This window comes from Erythrolamprus reginae, chromosome 4, assembly GCF_031021105.1.
Source record: "Erythrolamprus reginae isolate rEryReg1 chromosome 4, rEryReg1.hap1, whole genome shotgun sequence".
Taxonomy (NCBI): Eukaryota; Metazoa; Chordata; class Lepidosauria; order Squamata; family Dipsadidae; genus Erythrolamprus; species Erythrolamprus reginae.
The window spans coordinates 106,549,057-106,564,989 of NC_091953.1; the positions used below are offsets into that span (position 1 = coordinate 106,549,057).

Sequence of the window (15,933 nt, forward strand, 5' to 3'; positions counted from 1 at the left end):
ATAATAATAATAATTATTATTATTATTATTATTATTATTATTATTTATTAGATTTGTATGCCGCCCCTCTCCGAAGACTCGGGGTGGCTCACAACAGTAATAAAAACAGTATAACAATGGGACAAATCTAATAATAAAAATATATAAAAACCCCAATAATTAAAAACCATACAGCACATAAACACCAAACATGAAATATAAAAAGCTTGGGGGAGATGTCTAAGTTCACTAAGATAGAAAATAAGACAGTATAGTGCAGGGTCAATGGAATTTTATTTTCATTCATTACACAATTATTGTGCAAATGAAAAACATAAGGCTGGGAAAAAGGGGCAAAAGTTGGGCATACATTATATATGTTTATATATAACTGTTATACAAATGATATATAAAATATTTATATGTTGTATGCCGACCCGAGTCTTCGGAGAGAGGGGGACATATAAATCCAATCCAATCAATCAATCAATCCCCTATTAGTATAGTCTGCATATTAAGATACAGATATTTTTCTCTTGCACAGCATTTGCGGCAAAATATAACAGTTAATAATTTGTAAACTCTAGAAATATTAAATTATCAACATCAGTGAAAATTAACATCTGACAAAATAACAGAAAGCTACAGTTGAGTACATAACAAGCCATAATAACCCCAAAAGGATAATGTGCTTTATTAAATGACTAGGTAAATTGCTCCATGATGTAACGAAGTCTAACACCAAAATATAAATCACATCATTTGATGTCAAAAATCTCAGTTTGCTGTTCTTCATATCCCCGAAAATGCTTGTGTTTCAGGACAAACTAAATTATCTGTTACCTCTACTGAATAAGATTTATTTTTATTTTTATTTTTTATTTATTTATTTATTTATTTATTTATTTATTTATTTATTTATTTATTTATTTTGTCCAAAACACAATGGTTATAGAGGATATACTTGTAGTAAAATATATCAGAGAAAGAATAGAAGATATATTAATAAAATATATCAATGAAAGAATAGAGAAAAGATATAGGGATAGAAGAAAAGATATAGGAGAGATGGAAGGCACACTAGTGCACTTATGCACGCCTCTTACTGACCTCTTAGGAATCTGGAGAGGTCAACCGTGGATAGTCTAAGGGTAAAATGTTGGGGGGTAGGGGATGACACTACGGAATCCGGTAAAGAGTTCCATGCTTTGACAAGTTTAGCAAGATACGTAATATGCTTACATTTCAAAGCGTCAACCTAGTCTTCTTCATCTTCCTCCTCTTCAGATTCACTTGTGCTATCTGATTCAGCTACGCTTTCTTTGTCTTCTTCGTCTTCTTTCTTTTTCTTTTTCTGGGCTGACAAGTTTTCCTTCCCACCTAAACAACTTTAATGACATTCAATTATTTGATATTTATAGTTTTAACCATGTTTCCCTTTTACTTCTTGTACATCATGCCTTAATATTGTTGGCTTACAATCTCTTCTTTTCTATGCCTTGCATAACACTATCCCAAACAGAAATAGCAAGATGGGTATATAAGTATGTATATACATTTATTAGTAGGGTTGGGCGAACCCAACGAAGTTCGGGTTTGGGGAACTCACCCGAACTTGGCAGCGGAATGGGGTAAGTTCACCGAACCCGAACCCGAAAAGCAGCAGCTCCGCTGTGGCGTCCTTTCCTGTAAAAATAAACAAGGAGGTGGGGAATCCCACGATGGGATTCCTGGGGCGGGGCTTTGACGTCATGGAGACTCCTTCCTGGCTGGCCGAAACGGGGAGTTGAGGAGGAAATAAAGCCACGGGCCAGGAAGGAGTCTCCATGATGTCAAAGCCCCGCCCCCAGAATCCCATCGTGGGATTCCCCACCTCCTTTTGCTTGCAGCACCGCTGTGGTGTCCTTTTCCGTAAAAATAAAAGGAAGTAAAAGGAGGTGGGGAATCCCACAATGGGATTCCAGGGGCGGGGCTTTGAGATCACAGAGACTCCTTCCTGGCCCATGGCTTTATTTCCTCTTCAACTCCCCATTTTGGCCAGCCAGGAAGGAGTCTCCATGACGTCAAAGCTCTGCCGTTGGAATGAATGAATGAATGAATGAATGAATGAATGAATGAATGAATGAATGAATGAATGAATGAATGAATTTATTTATTTATTTATTTATTTATTGTTTGTTTGTTTGTTTGTTTGTTTGTTTGTTTGTTTATTTATTATTTATTTCTTTATTGGATTTGTATGCCGCCCCTCTCCGTAGACTCGGGGCGGCTAACAACAATGATAAAAACAGCATGTAACAATCCAATTAATAAAACAACTAAAAACCCTTATTATAAAACCAAACATACACACAAACATACCATGCATAACTTGTAATGGCCTAGGAGGAAGGAATATCTTACCTCCCCCATGCCTGACGGTATAAGTGAGTCTTGAGTAGTTTACGAAATACAGGGAGGGTGGGGGCAGTTCTAATCTATAGGGGGAGTTGGTTCCAGAGGGCTGGGGCCGCCACAGAGAAGACTTTTCCCCTGGGGCCCGCCAAACGACATTGTTTAGTCGACGGGACCCGGAGAAGGCCAACTCTATGGGACCTTATCGGTCGCTGGGATTCTTGCGGTAGCAGGCAGTTCCGGAGGTAATCTGGTCCAATGCCATGTGGGGCTTTAAAGGTCATGACCAACACTTTGAATTGTGACCGGAAACTGATCGGCAGCCAATGCAAGCCACGGAGTGTTGAGGAAACGTGGGCGAATCTTGGAAGCCCCACGACGGCTCTCGCAGCTGCGTTCTGCACGATCTGAAGTTTCCGAACACTTTTCAAAGGTAGCCCCATGTAGAGAGCGTTGCAGCAATTGAACCTCGAGGTGATGAGGGCATGAGTGACTGTGAGCAATGACTCCCTGTCCAAATAGGGCCGGAATCCTATCGTGAGATTTCCCACTCTCCTCCCGGGCGACGGTGCTTCGCAGTGTTCGAGCAAAGGCCAAACCCGAACCCGAACTTTAAAAAAGGTTCGGGTTCAGGTTCGGCATGCCGAACACTGCAAAGTTCGGCACGAGCCCGAACTGTGCAAGTTCAGTTCGCCTAACACTATTTATTAGTAGTTCTATTCATTACTAAAGTAATAAATAGGAACATAGCAGTATTCTGCAATGGGATCTTGCTTAATTGGTGGGTTTCAAATTAGGGTAGGAAACCTAGAATTTTTTTGATGTTCATCAGCAATTCCAAAATGAGGAGTTCCTAAAAATCAGTTTATCAAAAATTATTTGTTTATTTTTCTATACAAATTACATCCATTAGAATCCATCAATGTATTATATGCACACATAAACATGATCAAAAAGTCCTTCTCTGCACTGTATTCCTTACCTTTGCAGCATAAATAAGATGAACAATGCCAGTATAATAACTATTAAGGCAACAAAAGCTTTCATATAACCTAAAGCAGTGAAAGAAAAAGAAACATTTATTTAACCAATAAACAAGATAAAAAATATTTTTTTAATTTTTATTATAAGCAACATTTAATACAAACATTTATTTCTAAATTATCAGTAGCATTACCTGCATCAAAATAATAAAGCTAAAATAATGATCTGTGAATGGTGATGCCATCACACAAATGCTATGATTAAGTTTTTGCATCTCAATATCTAACCTAAGTACATAACTCATGGAAGTTATCATCCATCATTCCACAGCTATGACAACCTGGGGGATGATTTTCAAAAGCCAGAATATTCCACTCAATTGTAATATACTTTATGTACTGATTTGAAAAGAGTGGAAGATGACTAACCAACACATCTGCATATTAGTCTACATATGCATTACAAAAAGTTGCTGTTTAAGACATCCCCTATTTGAAGGAGGGTGTAGTGTATCAGTTTAAAACCAGACCAACACAAGGGAGAATAATATTCCTAATTCTACCAGCAGGTATTCAAATCTTCTGAATAGCTGGCTAATTCCTTACCCAGGATTTCCCTCACATGATTGTGAATGACATACAAATACATACACTAGATCAGCAGTTCTCAACATTTTGTATTTTACCATTTCAGATCATAGAACCTGGGTTCTACCAGTATTAAAACAAAAGGCTCACTTTTTAAGAGAAAGTCCTTCTAAAAATGAAGGCTAATTAGAATAAGGTTATTTTACTTTACAGTGTTCCCTTGATTTTCGCGGGTTCGAACTTCGCGAATAGCCTATACCATGGTTTTCAAAAAATATTAATTAAAAAATACTTCACGGTTTTTTTCCTATACCATGGTTTTTCCCACCCAATGACATCATATGTCATCGCCAAACTAATAATTTTTGCAAATAAATAACAAAATAATTATTGTTAGTAAATAATTATGTTTATAAATATCAGGATCACTAAGTGTCTTATTCAGTGGTGAGTACCAGTAATAATGGTGAGTAAATGGTTGTTAAGGGAATGGGAAATGGTAATTTAGGGGTTTAAAGTGTTAAGGGGTGGCTTGTGATACTGTCCATAGCCAAAAATGGTGTATTTACTTCCGCATCTCAACTTCGCGGAAATTCGACTTTCGCGGGCGGTCTCAGAACGCATCCCCCACGGAAATCGAGGGAACACTGTATTCCTAAACCCAGACTTTCTAGGGGCTCCTCCAAGAAACAATATTCAACAGGAGATGGGATGGTTCCCCCACCCCGCTCTTCCTCGTTGGCTCTTGGAAATAAGGAATCACAACTCATCTCAAATATTTCTGCAAATGACCATAAAGCTTTGTCAGGACCAGTAGTGGGTTATTATTATTATTATTATTATTATTATTATTATTATTTATTTATTTATTATTATTTATTGGATTTGTATGCCACCCCTCTCTGTAGACTCAGGGCAGTTGCACCCAGTACAGGCCACACTATAGTGTGGAAGCGTAAATGGAGATGTGCACGCATCTCCAAGTCCTTGATACATACATGTGCGTGCCCATGCGAGATTTAGCTTCTGTGCATGGGCCGGAAGCAAAATCTTGCATGAGGACACTCGCGCATGTAAGATTTCACCAATTTTTGGCATTTTTTGCTTCCGCACATTGCCAAAAATTGGCACGGGAGCGTCCTCGCATGAGATTTTGCTTCCAGTGCATACCCAGAAGCCAAATCTCATGCCAATGCATGCGTGCCTGCCTGCCAGGCATAAGCGTGCCCGGGCAGGTCTCTGAGAGTGTACCAGTTGCACCGGAGACAAGGAACCCTACACTAGTCAGGACATACAATGGTACCTCTACTTAAGAACTTAATTCGTTCTGTAACCAGGTTCTTAAGTAGAAAAGTTTATAAGTAGAAGCAATTATTCCCATAGGAATCGATGTAAAAGCAAATAATGCGTGCAAATCCATTAGGAAAGAAATAAAAGCTCGGAATTTGGGTGGGAGGAGGAGGAGGAAGAGGAGGAGGAGGACAGTCGCTGCCGAAGGAAGAAGGTGAGGTGAGGGGAATCAAAGAAATCCAAAACTTTAAGACTTAGGGGAAAAAAGAGGGACCTCCCATACACCCGGCGCAAGGCTGATTCCCATACACTGCGCCAGAGAGAGAAACCCAGGGGGAATGGCAGGAAATTGGCCGGGCCTTCATGCCGCTCTCAAATTTCCTGGGAATTTTTTCCGGGCTCGGGTTCTTAAGTAGAAAATGGTTCTTAAGAAGACACAAAAATATTGAACACTCAGTTCTTATCTAGAAAAGTTCTTAAATAGAGGCATTCTTAAGCAGAGGTACCACTGTATTTAAGACAGAAGCTGTGTAGATTTAATTCAGTTTGGCAAAGCCCATTTTCATTTGCTTTAAAATTATTTTACAAATTTCTGTCATTAAATTGCAATACAGTCAAGGTATCCAGTGTGAGTGCTTCTTAGGGGGCTCATGAAGCCGCTTGATTTGTCCACTCCTTGGCTATACCTGAACTGCTGATTATGGACCTTTATAATAGGTTCACAGCCTTTTAGTTCACTGCCATTTATGCATTTATTCTAAAGCATTTCTAAGCCATTTTGAAGGGACTCGGGAGAGTTTAGAGAAAACGGAGATGCTACACAGTAATTAATTTCTTAAATCAATAATCATTGTTTCAAATATTATCCAGAGAACTCTTATTATTGGGCAGCAAATAAATGCAAGTTCTTAAGAATGTTATATTCTGTATCTCTTCTGTTTTGGCTAATAAATAATTCAGAATCTTGTTGGCTTAAATGGCTATTTGCTTATATGAAATTGAAGCATCTCTATCATGAATCAGACACTGCCTTCTGTTCATTCAATACTTACAAAGCAAGAAAGAAGAGAAATGGAGTAGGAAACTCACCAAAACTGCCTTCATAAAGTATAAACAAAATCTGCTTGTAAAAATTGTGATGGAGAATTGCTGGGCCAATATGAAAAATCGAAGGCATTGGTATTTATGGTATTTATGCATGGTTTTGCTTTCATTTGCAAAAATCTTGTTTACCTGCTCACCAGTAATCTTCCAGAAAAGGAAAATGTTTTAACATCCACTTGCTTTGGTTCTTAAGAGGGAGAAGAGCAAGGTACATTTTTAAACCAAGGGGAAAGGGAGAAGAGAGATGACATTTCCAGTATCTTTTTTAAAAATGGGGAAGATTGATAAATCCATTGTTTACATTTTCTAGGTTTGTTTTGCATACTTTATGTCTTCTTCATTTTATAACAAGAGAAATAACTCAGATATTTAAAAGCTACTTGTTCTGAGAGAGAATTATGAATACCAATTCAGAATAATGTTCCTCTGCTTTTAAGTTCTACATAACTCTGGCTTCTGTTGTGTAGCTCATTAAAAATGGCCTTTGTACATTAATAAATGTTAACATGTAGCACCAGTATCAATGGTGTTTAGGACCTATGTTTGTTATCACCCCAAATTTGTAGCTGTTATGCAATATAAAAATATACCAATTATTTTAAAGGATACTTTTTTGTTGTTGTTGTTGTTAGTTGTGAAGTTGTGTTCGACCTATCGTGACCACATGGACAACATGGACGTCCTCCTCGATCCACAGCTAACATTAGAACACCATTTTTCAGCTGTGGCGAGGAGGGCCCAGGTTCGCCTGGTGCACCAGTTGCAGCCCTACTTGGACAGGGAGTCACTGCTCACAGTCGCTCATGCCCTCATCACCTCGAGGTTTGACTACTGTAACGCTTTCTACATGGGGCTACCTTTGAAAAGTGTTCGGAAACTTCAGATCGTGCAGAATGCTGCTGCGAGAGCTATTGTGGGGCTTCCCAGATTCACACCGTTTCTACAACACTTCGTGGCCTGCACTGGCTGCCGATCAGTTTCCGGTCACAATTCAAAGTGTTGGTAATGACCTTTAAAGCCGTACATGTCATTGGACCAGAATACCTACGGAACCGCCTTCTGCTGCACGAATCCCAGCGGCCGATATGGTCCCACAGAGTTGGCCTTCTCCGGGTCCCATCGACCAAACAATGTCGTTTGGCGGGCCCCAGGGGAAGAGCCTTCTCTGTGGCGGCCCCGGCCCTCTGGAATCAACTCCCCCCGGAGATTAGAACGGCCCCCACCCTCCTTGTCTTTCGCAAATTACTCAAGATCCACCTATATCGCCAGGCATGGGGGAACTAAGACACCTCCCCCAGGATTTTATATTTTGTTTGGTATGTATGTGTTGTATGGTTTTAATTGCTGGGGTTTTATATATCTTTTTCTTTTAATATTAGATTTGTTCACTGTTATATTGTTTTTTATTATTGTTGTGAGCTGCCCTGAGTCTTCGGAGAGGGGCGGCATACAAATCTAATAAATTATTATTAATTATTATTATTATTCCTCCAGGCCTTCCTGTTCTCTATCATACTCTGAACTTCTGGTTTGTCCGTTGGTCTGTTTTTCGCACTCTGGGGCTTCAGGAAGCTTCCCTGAACCCTCTGGAGTGCAAAAAACAGCACAAAGGGCAAACCGGAAGTCTGTTTTTCTGAACTTCCTGTTTTCCATTGGCAGATTTTTGCACTCCATGGCTTCAGGGAAGTTTCCCTGAAGCATCCAGAGGGAGAAACAGCTTTCCCCAAGGCCTAAAATCAGCTGGCCAGCACACACCCATGCGCACTGCAGCTGACAAAGGGCAAAGTCTCACATGCCCTTCGATATAGCTCTGCATGCCACCTGTGGCACATTTCCCATAGGCTTGCCATCACGGGTATACCACCTTGCTGGACTCCTTACTCAATTTTGAACCAAACACTGGTTCCATGTCCAGTTCTCATTGTTGCTTCTTGACCCACATAAAGGTTTCTCAAGAGACTAATAAGATGGTCTAGTACTCTTGTGTCTTTTAGATTTGTCATGATCCACTCAATTAAAATGCTGTAGCATACTCAATGAAGCAGAAGTAGACATTTTTCTGGAACTCCCTAGCTTTCTCCATGATGCAACGTATGTTGACAGTTTGATCTTTAGTTCCTCTACCTCTTTGAAAACCTGCCTGTACATCTGGTAGTTCTCGATCCACCTGGAGCCTAGCTTGTAGGATTTTAAGCATGACTTTACTAGCATGTGAAATGAGTGCAATGGTGTAATAGTTTGAACATTCTTTGGCATTGCCTTTCTTTGGAATTGGAATGTGAACCGACCTTTTCCAATCCTGTGGCCACTGTTGAGTTTTCCAAATTTGCTGGCAAATTGAGTGTAGCACTTTTACTGCATCATCTTTTAAGATTTTGAATAGCTCAGCAAAACGCACAACCACTCCGTCATATCAGGGGCTGAGTTTGAGTCTGTTGACACCCATCCAGACCCTCCAGGCACCAGCACATCACTTCCACCACTTCATTGACTGGACAGGAGATGTACAGCTGGGTATCATCAGCATACTGATGATCCCTCACCCCATGCCCCTGGATAATTTTGCCCAGCAGTTTAAATAGCAAGTGGGATAGGACCGACCCCTGAGGCACCCCACAAGGGGGAAGCCTAGAGGTCAATCTCTGACCCCCCACTAACACCGACTGTGACCGACTGCGACCGACCGGAGAGGTAGGAGGAGAACCACTGGAGAACAGTGCCTCCCACTCTCAACCCCTCCAGCCGGCGCAGGATACCATGGTTGATGGTATCGAAAGCTACTGAGTGGTCGAGAAGCACCAGGACAGAGGATAAACCCCTATCCCGGGCCCGCCAGAGATCATCCATCAACGCGACCAAAGCAGTTTCTGTGCTGTAGCTGGGCCCGAATCCTAACTGCTGAGGGCCTAGATAATCGGCTTCTTCCAAGGACCTCTGGAGCTGGACAATCACCACCTTCTCAACAACCTTCCCCATAAAGGGAAGGTTGGAGACTGGACAATAGTTGTTGAGAATGGCTGGGCTTCTTGAGGAGGGGGCACACAAGTGCCTCCTTGTAGGGAGCTGGGAAGGACCCTCTCCCCAAAGAAGCATTGACAATCTGCTGGACCCAGCTCCATGTTACCTCCCTGCTGGCCGAAACCAGCCAGGAGGGACACGGATCCAGTAACCAGGTGGCGGAACTCACAGCTCCAATGGCCTTGTCCACTTCATCAGGTGTCACCAGATCAAACTCTTCCCAGACAGATGGACAAGTACGTGCCCCAGTCACCTCGACTGACTCGTTGACAGTCGACTCTGTTATCCAATCGGAGTCAAGATCCGCCCGGATCCGAGCGACTTTATCAGCGAAAAATGTGTTAAAATCCTCGGCACTGCTCTGCAAGGGCTCCCCAACTCCCCCCTTGTTAAGAAGGGAGTGGGTCACTCTAAACAGTGTCCATATACCTCATGCAACATGCAAATAACAAAGATTTGTGTCTTTTGTACAGTGTCATGACACATGTGATATTGCTGTAGTTTCTATCAAATGGCTATTGTTGAATTACTGTGATAATTACTTACTTGGTACAGCTTTCTTATAGCATGTCTCTTTGTGGTAACAGCATCCTAGCTCTGTGCACTCAATCCTTGATACATTTGTCTCGCACACTTCATAAAAAGGAAGTTCACATACTTCAAAAAAGAGAAATACCCAAAGTTATATATATATGTATCTTGGATTTATAGGCCACCCCGAGTCTTCGGAGATAAATCCAATAAACAAACGAACAAACAAATACACACAGAGACACACATGCAATTGAAATCATGAGATCAAGCCAAATCTAAACTATGATGTGTCGTTTTATTATAAATTATACTCAATTATCATAAAACCTAAGAGCTCTCAGTAAACATTAATACATTAGGATTCCCACTATTGAAGGAGAAGTAATAACTGTTAATTGAAAGGCCATTAATATATGCATTTCACGAGACAACTGTGGTGCAAATATTTACAGATTGTCTAAATGTAGAATATTCCACGTTTTGTCCAGGAATTCAAAACAGCATATATATCACTCCTTTCTCTGACTTTTTATAACTAGGTTGTATATAACTACGGTAAGCATAAAACTTATCAGGAAAGACTTAACCAACTCAATCTGTATAATCTGGAGGACAGAAGGAAAAGGGGGAACATGATCAAAACATTTAAATATGTTAAAGGGTTAAATAACGTTCAGGAGGGAAGTGTTTTTAATAGGAAAGTGAATACAAGAACAAGGGGACACAATCTTAATTGGGGGAAGATCAGAAGCAACGTGAGAAAATATTGTTTTACTGAAAGAGTAGTAGATGCTTGGAACAAACTTCCAGCAGACGTGGTTGGTAAATCCACAGTAACTGAATTTAAACATGCCTGGGATAAACATATATCCATCCTAAGATACAGGAAATAGTATAAGGGCAGACTAGATGGACCATGAGGTCTTTTTCTGCCATCAATTTTCTATGTTTCTATGTATATTATCAAGAGAGCACAAGAAGAACACTGCAATTTTGCAAGGTAAGGTATACAATTATTTCTGTTATATATTTGCTAAATTTTATTGTATTCTATTCTTATTCTATTATATATGTTGTAACCTGCCCAGAATCCAATTGGATTGATGAATAAATTTTAGAGAGAAACAGAGGGAGACTTCTGCATCTTCAACATTTTTTATTTCAGTGACTATTAAAAATTCCAAAAAATTATTAGTCAGTGTAACAATGGTGGTTAAAACAAACAAACAACTTTCATTTGAAATCAGAGATGAATGGACGCATCTTTTAAATTTCATGTCATATCTGCTTTAAAACATTTTATCTACTCATAACAAAAGGCTGGAACTCTTAAGAGGAACATACATTTAGAGCCTCCTTATTAAACTTGTAAGAATTTGTGTGCTCTTACTATTTTCAGAGCTTCATCTTATTTATGGTAATTTAGATTTTTTTAGGTAATTACCACCAGAGAGCGCTCCTCAGCAATTTATATTATCGGAAGAATTTAATCCACAGATCCTAACTAACTCAAACTATGTTGTTAAAAAATGGTGGAAAAGTACGTATTCTGAAATCATCATTCCTAGAGCCATCAAGATCACAGCAATGTTATAGAATATATACACAATATGTTAGAAGTAAATAAAGTGTCACTGGGAAATAACTTGCATTTACAACTACAAATTGCCTGTGCTTACCGTCCCTTCCCTATTGTCCTATTTTATTGTTACTTTTTACTTATGTTATGTTTCTACAAACTACTACTCTCCTATACATGATTGACAAACAAATAAATAAAGTAAAAGCAGATTCAAACCTTTCACTGATATAGTCCTCGAATTACAACCATTTTAGTGACCATTCCAAGTTACAGTGGCACTGAAAAGTGTCTTATGGACATTTTTTCACACTTACAATCACTGCAGCATCTCCATAATCATTTGATCAAAACCTGGCAACTGGCATTTATTTATGGTGGTCTCAGTATTTGGAAGGCATGTGATTACTTTTTGTGATCTTCTGGCAAGCAAAGTCAGTAGGGAAGCCAAATTCATTTAATAACTGTGATGGCTTTTTTTCAAGACGATGAAGAGACAACTCTTGGGTTGTTAGATGAGGGCTAGGGCATGGGGGAGAGTCAGGAAGTGAATGGGCCATGGAAAGGGGAGAGGCCAGGAACCTAGGATAGGCCATCAGGAAACAACTGAAGAAGAAAGGGGGGAGAGGCAACTAGAGCTGGAGAGCTCAGGGACCTAATTAGAAGTGCAGGTAACAAGGAAACATAGCTGCAGCCAGTCAGTGGGGCAAAGGAGGAGCTGCTTGTGTTGCCAGATCCCAAAGAATGCACAGCTGAATGGAAGGAGCTAGAGCAGTGGTTCTCAACCTTTCTAATGCCACGACCTCTTAAGACTCTGCCCCGAGTCTTTGGAAAGGGGTGGCATACAAATCTATTTATTATTATTATTATTATTATTATTATTATTATTATTATTATTATTATTATTATTATATTGTTATTGTTATATAATAATAATAATAATAATAATAATAATAATAATAATAATAATAATAATAGCAGCAAAGCTACTGTGGGACTTCCGACTTCAGACTGACCGAATTCTGAAGCATAGCACACCAGACACAGTGATCGTGGAGAAAAAGAAAGTATGGATCATCGACATCGCAATCCCAGGGGACCGCAGAATTGAGGAGAAGCAGCTAGAGAAATTAGTGAAATACGAAGATCTAAAAATCGAGCTGCAACGACTCTGGCATAAGCCCATGAAAGTGGTCCCAGTGGTACTTGGCACGCTGGGCGCAGTGCCAAAGGATCTCAGCGGACATTTGAAAACCATCGGAATTGACAAAATCTCCATCTGTCAATTGCAAAAGGCCGCTTTACTGGGATCGGCAAACATAATCCGCCGCTACATCACGCAGTCCTAGGTGCTTGGGAAGCGCCCGACTGGTGATGAAATACGAAATCCAGCATAGTGATCTCGTTTGCTGTGTTGTACTGATGATAATAATAATAATAATAATAAATAATAATAATAATAAAAATAATAATAATAATAATAATAATACAGGTCATGTTGTGGTGACCCCCAACCATAACTCTAGCACCAATTCTCCCAAAAGAGCTTTAAGCTGCTTGGCAGGAAGGTCAGAGGGACATCCCCACTGTAAAAGCCTGACTGGTTGGATTGTAAAAATATGTTCCAAGGCGCCAGAATAGAAGCTTTAGTTGCCAACACCATGGGAAATTTGTCTTTTCTCATGGACTTAGGCTATCCCTGTGAAAAGGTTGTTCGACACCCAAAAGGGCTCCCGAGCCCCAGGTTGAGAACCATTGAGCTAGAGGAAGATGAAAAGTCGAAGGTTTTAGATTGAAGTACTGTATGTCCCACCTTGCAATGGAGGTTGTCGAGTCTACTCGCAGAGACAGCCTTGCTCCTCCTAATGGGCTTACTCCAGCTGGCACATGGAGCAAAGTGACATTGGAGACAACTCATCTGTTTTCATGTTCATGTGTTCTGTGCCTTGATCCTGCGACTGGACTTTGAACTTTGCATCTTGGATTTTGCACTTGGGTTTCATGCATTGTGCTCGGACTGTGAGCGTGTAACTTGATTTCAGACCAGGAGTGTTGACTTTCGACTTATTCTTTGCCCTTAGACTTCAAGTTGCTCAGGACTTGGATTCATTGGTTTTTTGTGTTTGTTGAGTAAGATGAGCTCTGGGGAATAATATTAGGGGCTTGAAAAGCCTCAATAAATTCTTGTGGTGTGTGAATGTATTGTGGTTGTTAAATCATAATAATCATTGTTAAGTTCACTTAACAATTAATTAAAATACAATGATGGAAGACACTGTGGTTTGTCTTCCTCCAGCTTTAGATGAATGGATGGGGGGGGGGGGGAGAGAATCCCCAAGTAATGAGCTATAGTGATGAAAGCAAATGCTCCTTTTCAGTGAGATATACGAAATCAAACAAATTTGTTGTACCTAATACTTAATTTTTAAGGAATTCTTAATTCTTTGGTTTTGTTTAATATAACAGTAAACAACAAAGTCCAAATGAATACCTGAATCATGAGAGCAATATAAAAGAGAAACCAATCCTACACACGAAATACTGTTTCATCAAAACAAGTTCAGGCTCCTAGGAAGATTCAACAATCTGTACATGAACAAGAGGCTATCACGCTATATTTTAAAATACAAATTACAGATGAAGATAACCTAGTCAATGAAGGCAGAATGACTCTTATGAATGGTAACCATGTTGATTGTTTATAAGAAAGGCAAAATAATCCTTATCAAGTGCTTTTCATAAAATACTTGCAGGTGAGTCTAGCAGACAATAAATTGGTGTACGATAGCCTATATTCTTTGACGCATTATGCAAAAAAACACAGCAATAAGAAGAAAGTATTAGTATTGCTCTAGCCGTTATGTTAGTTTCAGTCTCAATTTTGATCCATACTGGCATTTATTTGAGCAAAACATGCTCAAGCTCAAAATCTCAAAGAAAAAATCAACATATAAAACAATTAACTCTGTTTATTCCCCTTGGCTTTCTAAACATATTAACAAAATTAAATTTAATATATATGTACCTTCAAGTTTCTCACTGAATCATACAACTACTTTTTAAAAGTTTGTGTTTTTTTGGTATCTATAGAATAGATAAATCAAGCACTTTCTATATACATGAAGAACAATCACATTTAGAGTTTTTGAACTCCTACAAAAATGGACTAATTATTTAAAGGGACTGGTGTTAATAATGGGATACCAAACATAAGAAGCTGAGACAAGAGTGCATAATAATAGGAGGACAACATATTTGACACAAAATGTAAGTGAAATAATGTAAGTGATGTATCCTTGTTGAATCCAGATTAGCTAATTTATTATTTTATATTTAAAAGAAATAAAATAGGTTTGGCCACATAGCTTTGATTTATTTCAAGGCAGCATCGCATTTTATGTCCTTGCACAATATTTTATGCTATTTTATACACACAATCCAATTAAATACTATTTTCATATTTCTGGGAATGTTTTTAAAAAAAATCAAATTTGTAAGGTCACCTGATAGCAACTCTGGGGAACAAACAATATTAAAAGCAAATTGATATTAATAGAAAAATACCAGATACACACAAGTCTTGCAAAGACTGCAGCTGTTTGAACTCTTCAAGGACAGTGCTGTTTGTCTCAACATGTTTTGCAAAGCATCTCTTTGTAACGCCCGCTTTGCCTGGTCCTGCTATTTAATACATAAGCTTTGGTATATATTATTGTTCAGGTTGCTACTACTAAACATCACCATGAGTATTTAGCTACCACAGTACCAATAGCCATCAGTCCCAACTTACCTGCAAATCCATAGCGAAGAAAATTACTTCTTTTTTCCAGATGATGAATCCTTAATGGTGATTGTGTTGCACTGTTGAACTTAAAGAATAATATAATGCATGCACCTGAAGGAAGCCACAGTAGACAAGGTACTGGAAAAATAAACTCTGATCCCGTTTTTCTAAGCATTTCATTAATATGGTGATTAAAATCAATGTATAAAAATACCTAATATAACTATCAATTTTTTTAAAAGATGGGGTGAGGGCATGGAAGTAGACAGTAGTTTGCTTTCAGAAAGACTTGGCAAAATCAGTATTTCCATTTACAAGTAGTAATTCACTCTAAGGAATATAGCCATACAATTGGCTCATCAACTCAGTCTACGAAGTCCTTTTCCTCCCATAGTGAGGAACAGAAAATAACCATGACATCACAGTTCTGTTTTGTGTTGTCATTAAACTGGTCACCAAGAGAACTGATTATTGCAATGTTTCCCAACCTTGGCAACTTGAAGATATTTGGACTTCAACTCCCAGAATTCCCCAGCCAGCATTTGCTGGCTGGGGAATTCTGGGAGTTGAAGTCCAAATATCTTCAAGTTGCCAAGGTTGGGAAACACTGGATTATTGAGATGACTGATGCAAGGGGAAAAAATGGAAAACAGAAAGAGGATCTGGTTTACTCTAAGAAA

The 15,933-nt window shown here is 39.2% G+C and overlaps 1 protein-coding gene across 1 annotated transcript; it reads right to left on the reverse strand.

The window, feature by feature from the left end:
* Window positions 1-1,237: 1,237 nt before the first annotated feature.
* TEX29 (testis expressed 29) lies at window positions 1,238-15,433 on the reverse strand. Its single transcript, XM_070751851.1, is given in 5 exon segments — window positions 1,238-1,367; window positions 3,356-3,425; window positions 9,903-10,013; window positions 15,260-15,406; window positions 15,409-15,433. Coding segments are annotated over 5 exon segments (483 nt in total).
* Window positions 15,434-15,933: the final 500 nt, after the last annotated feature.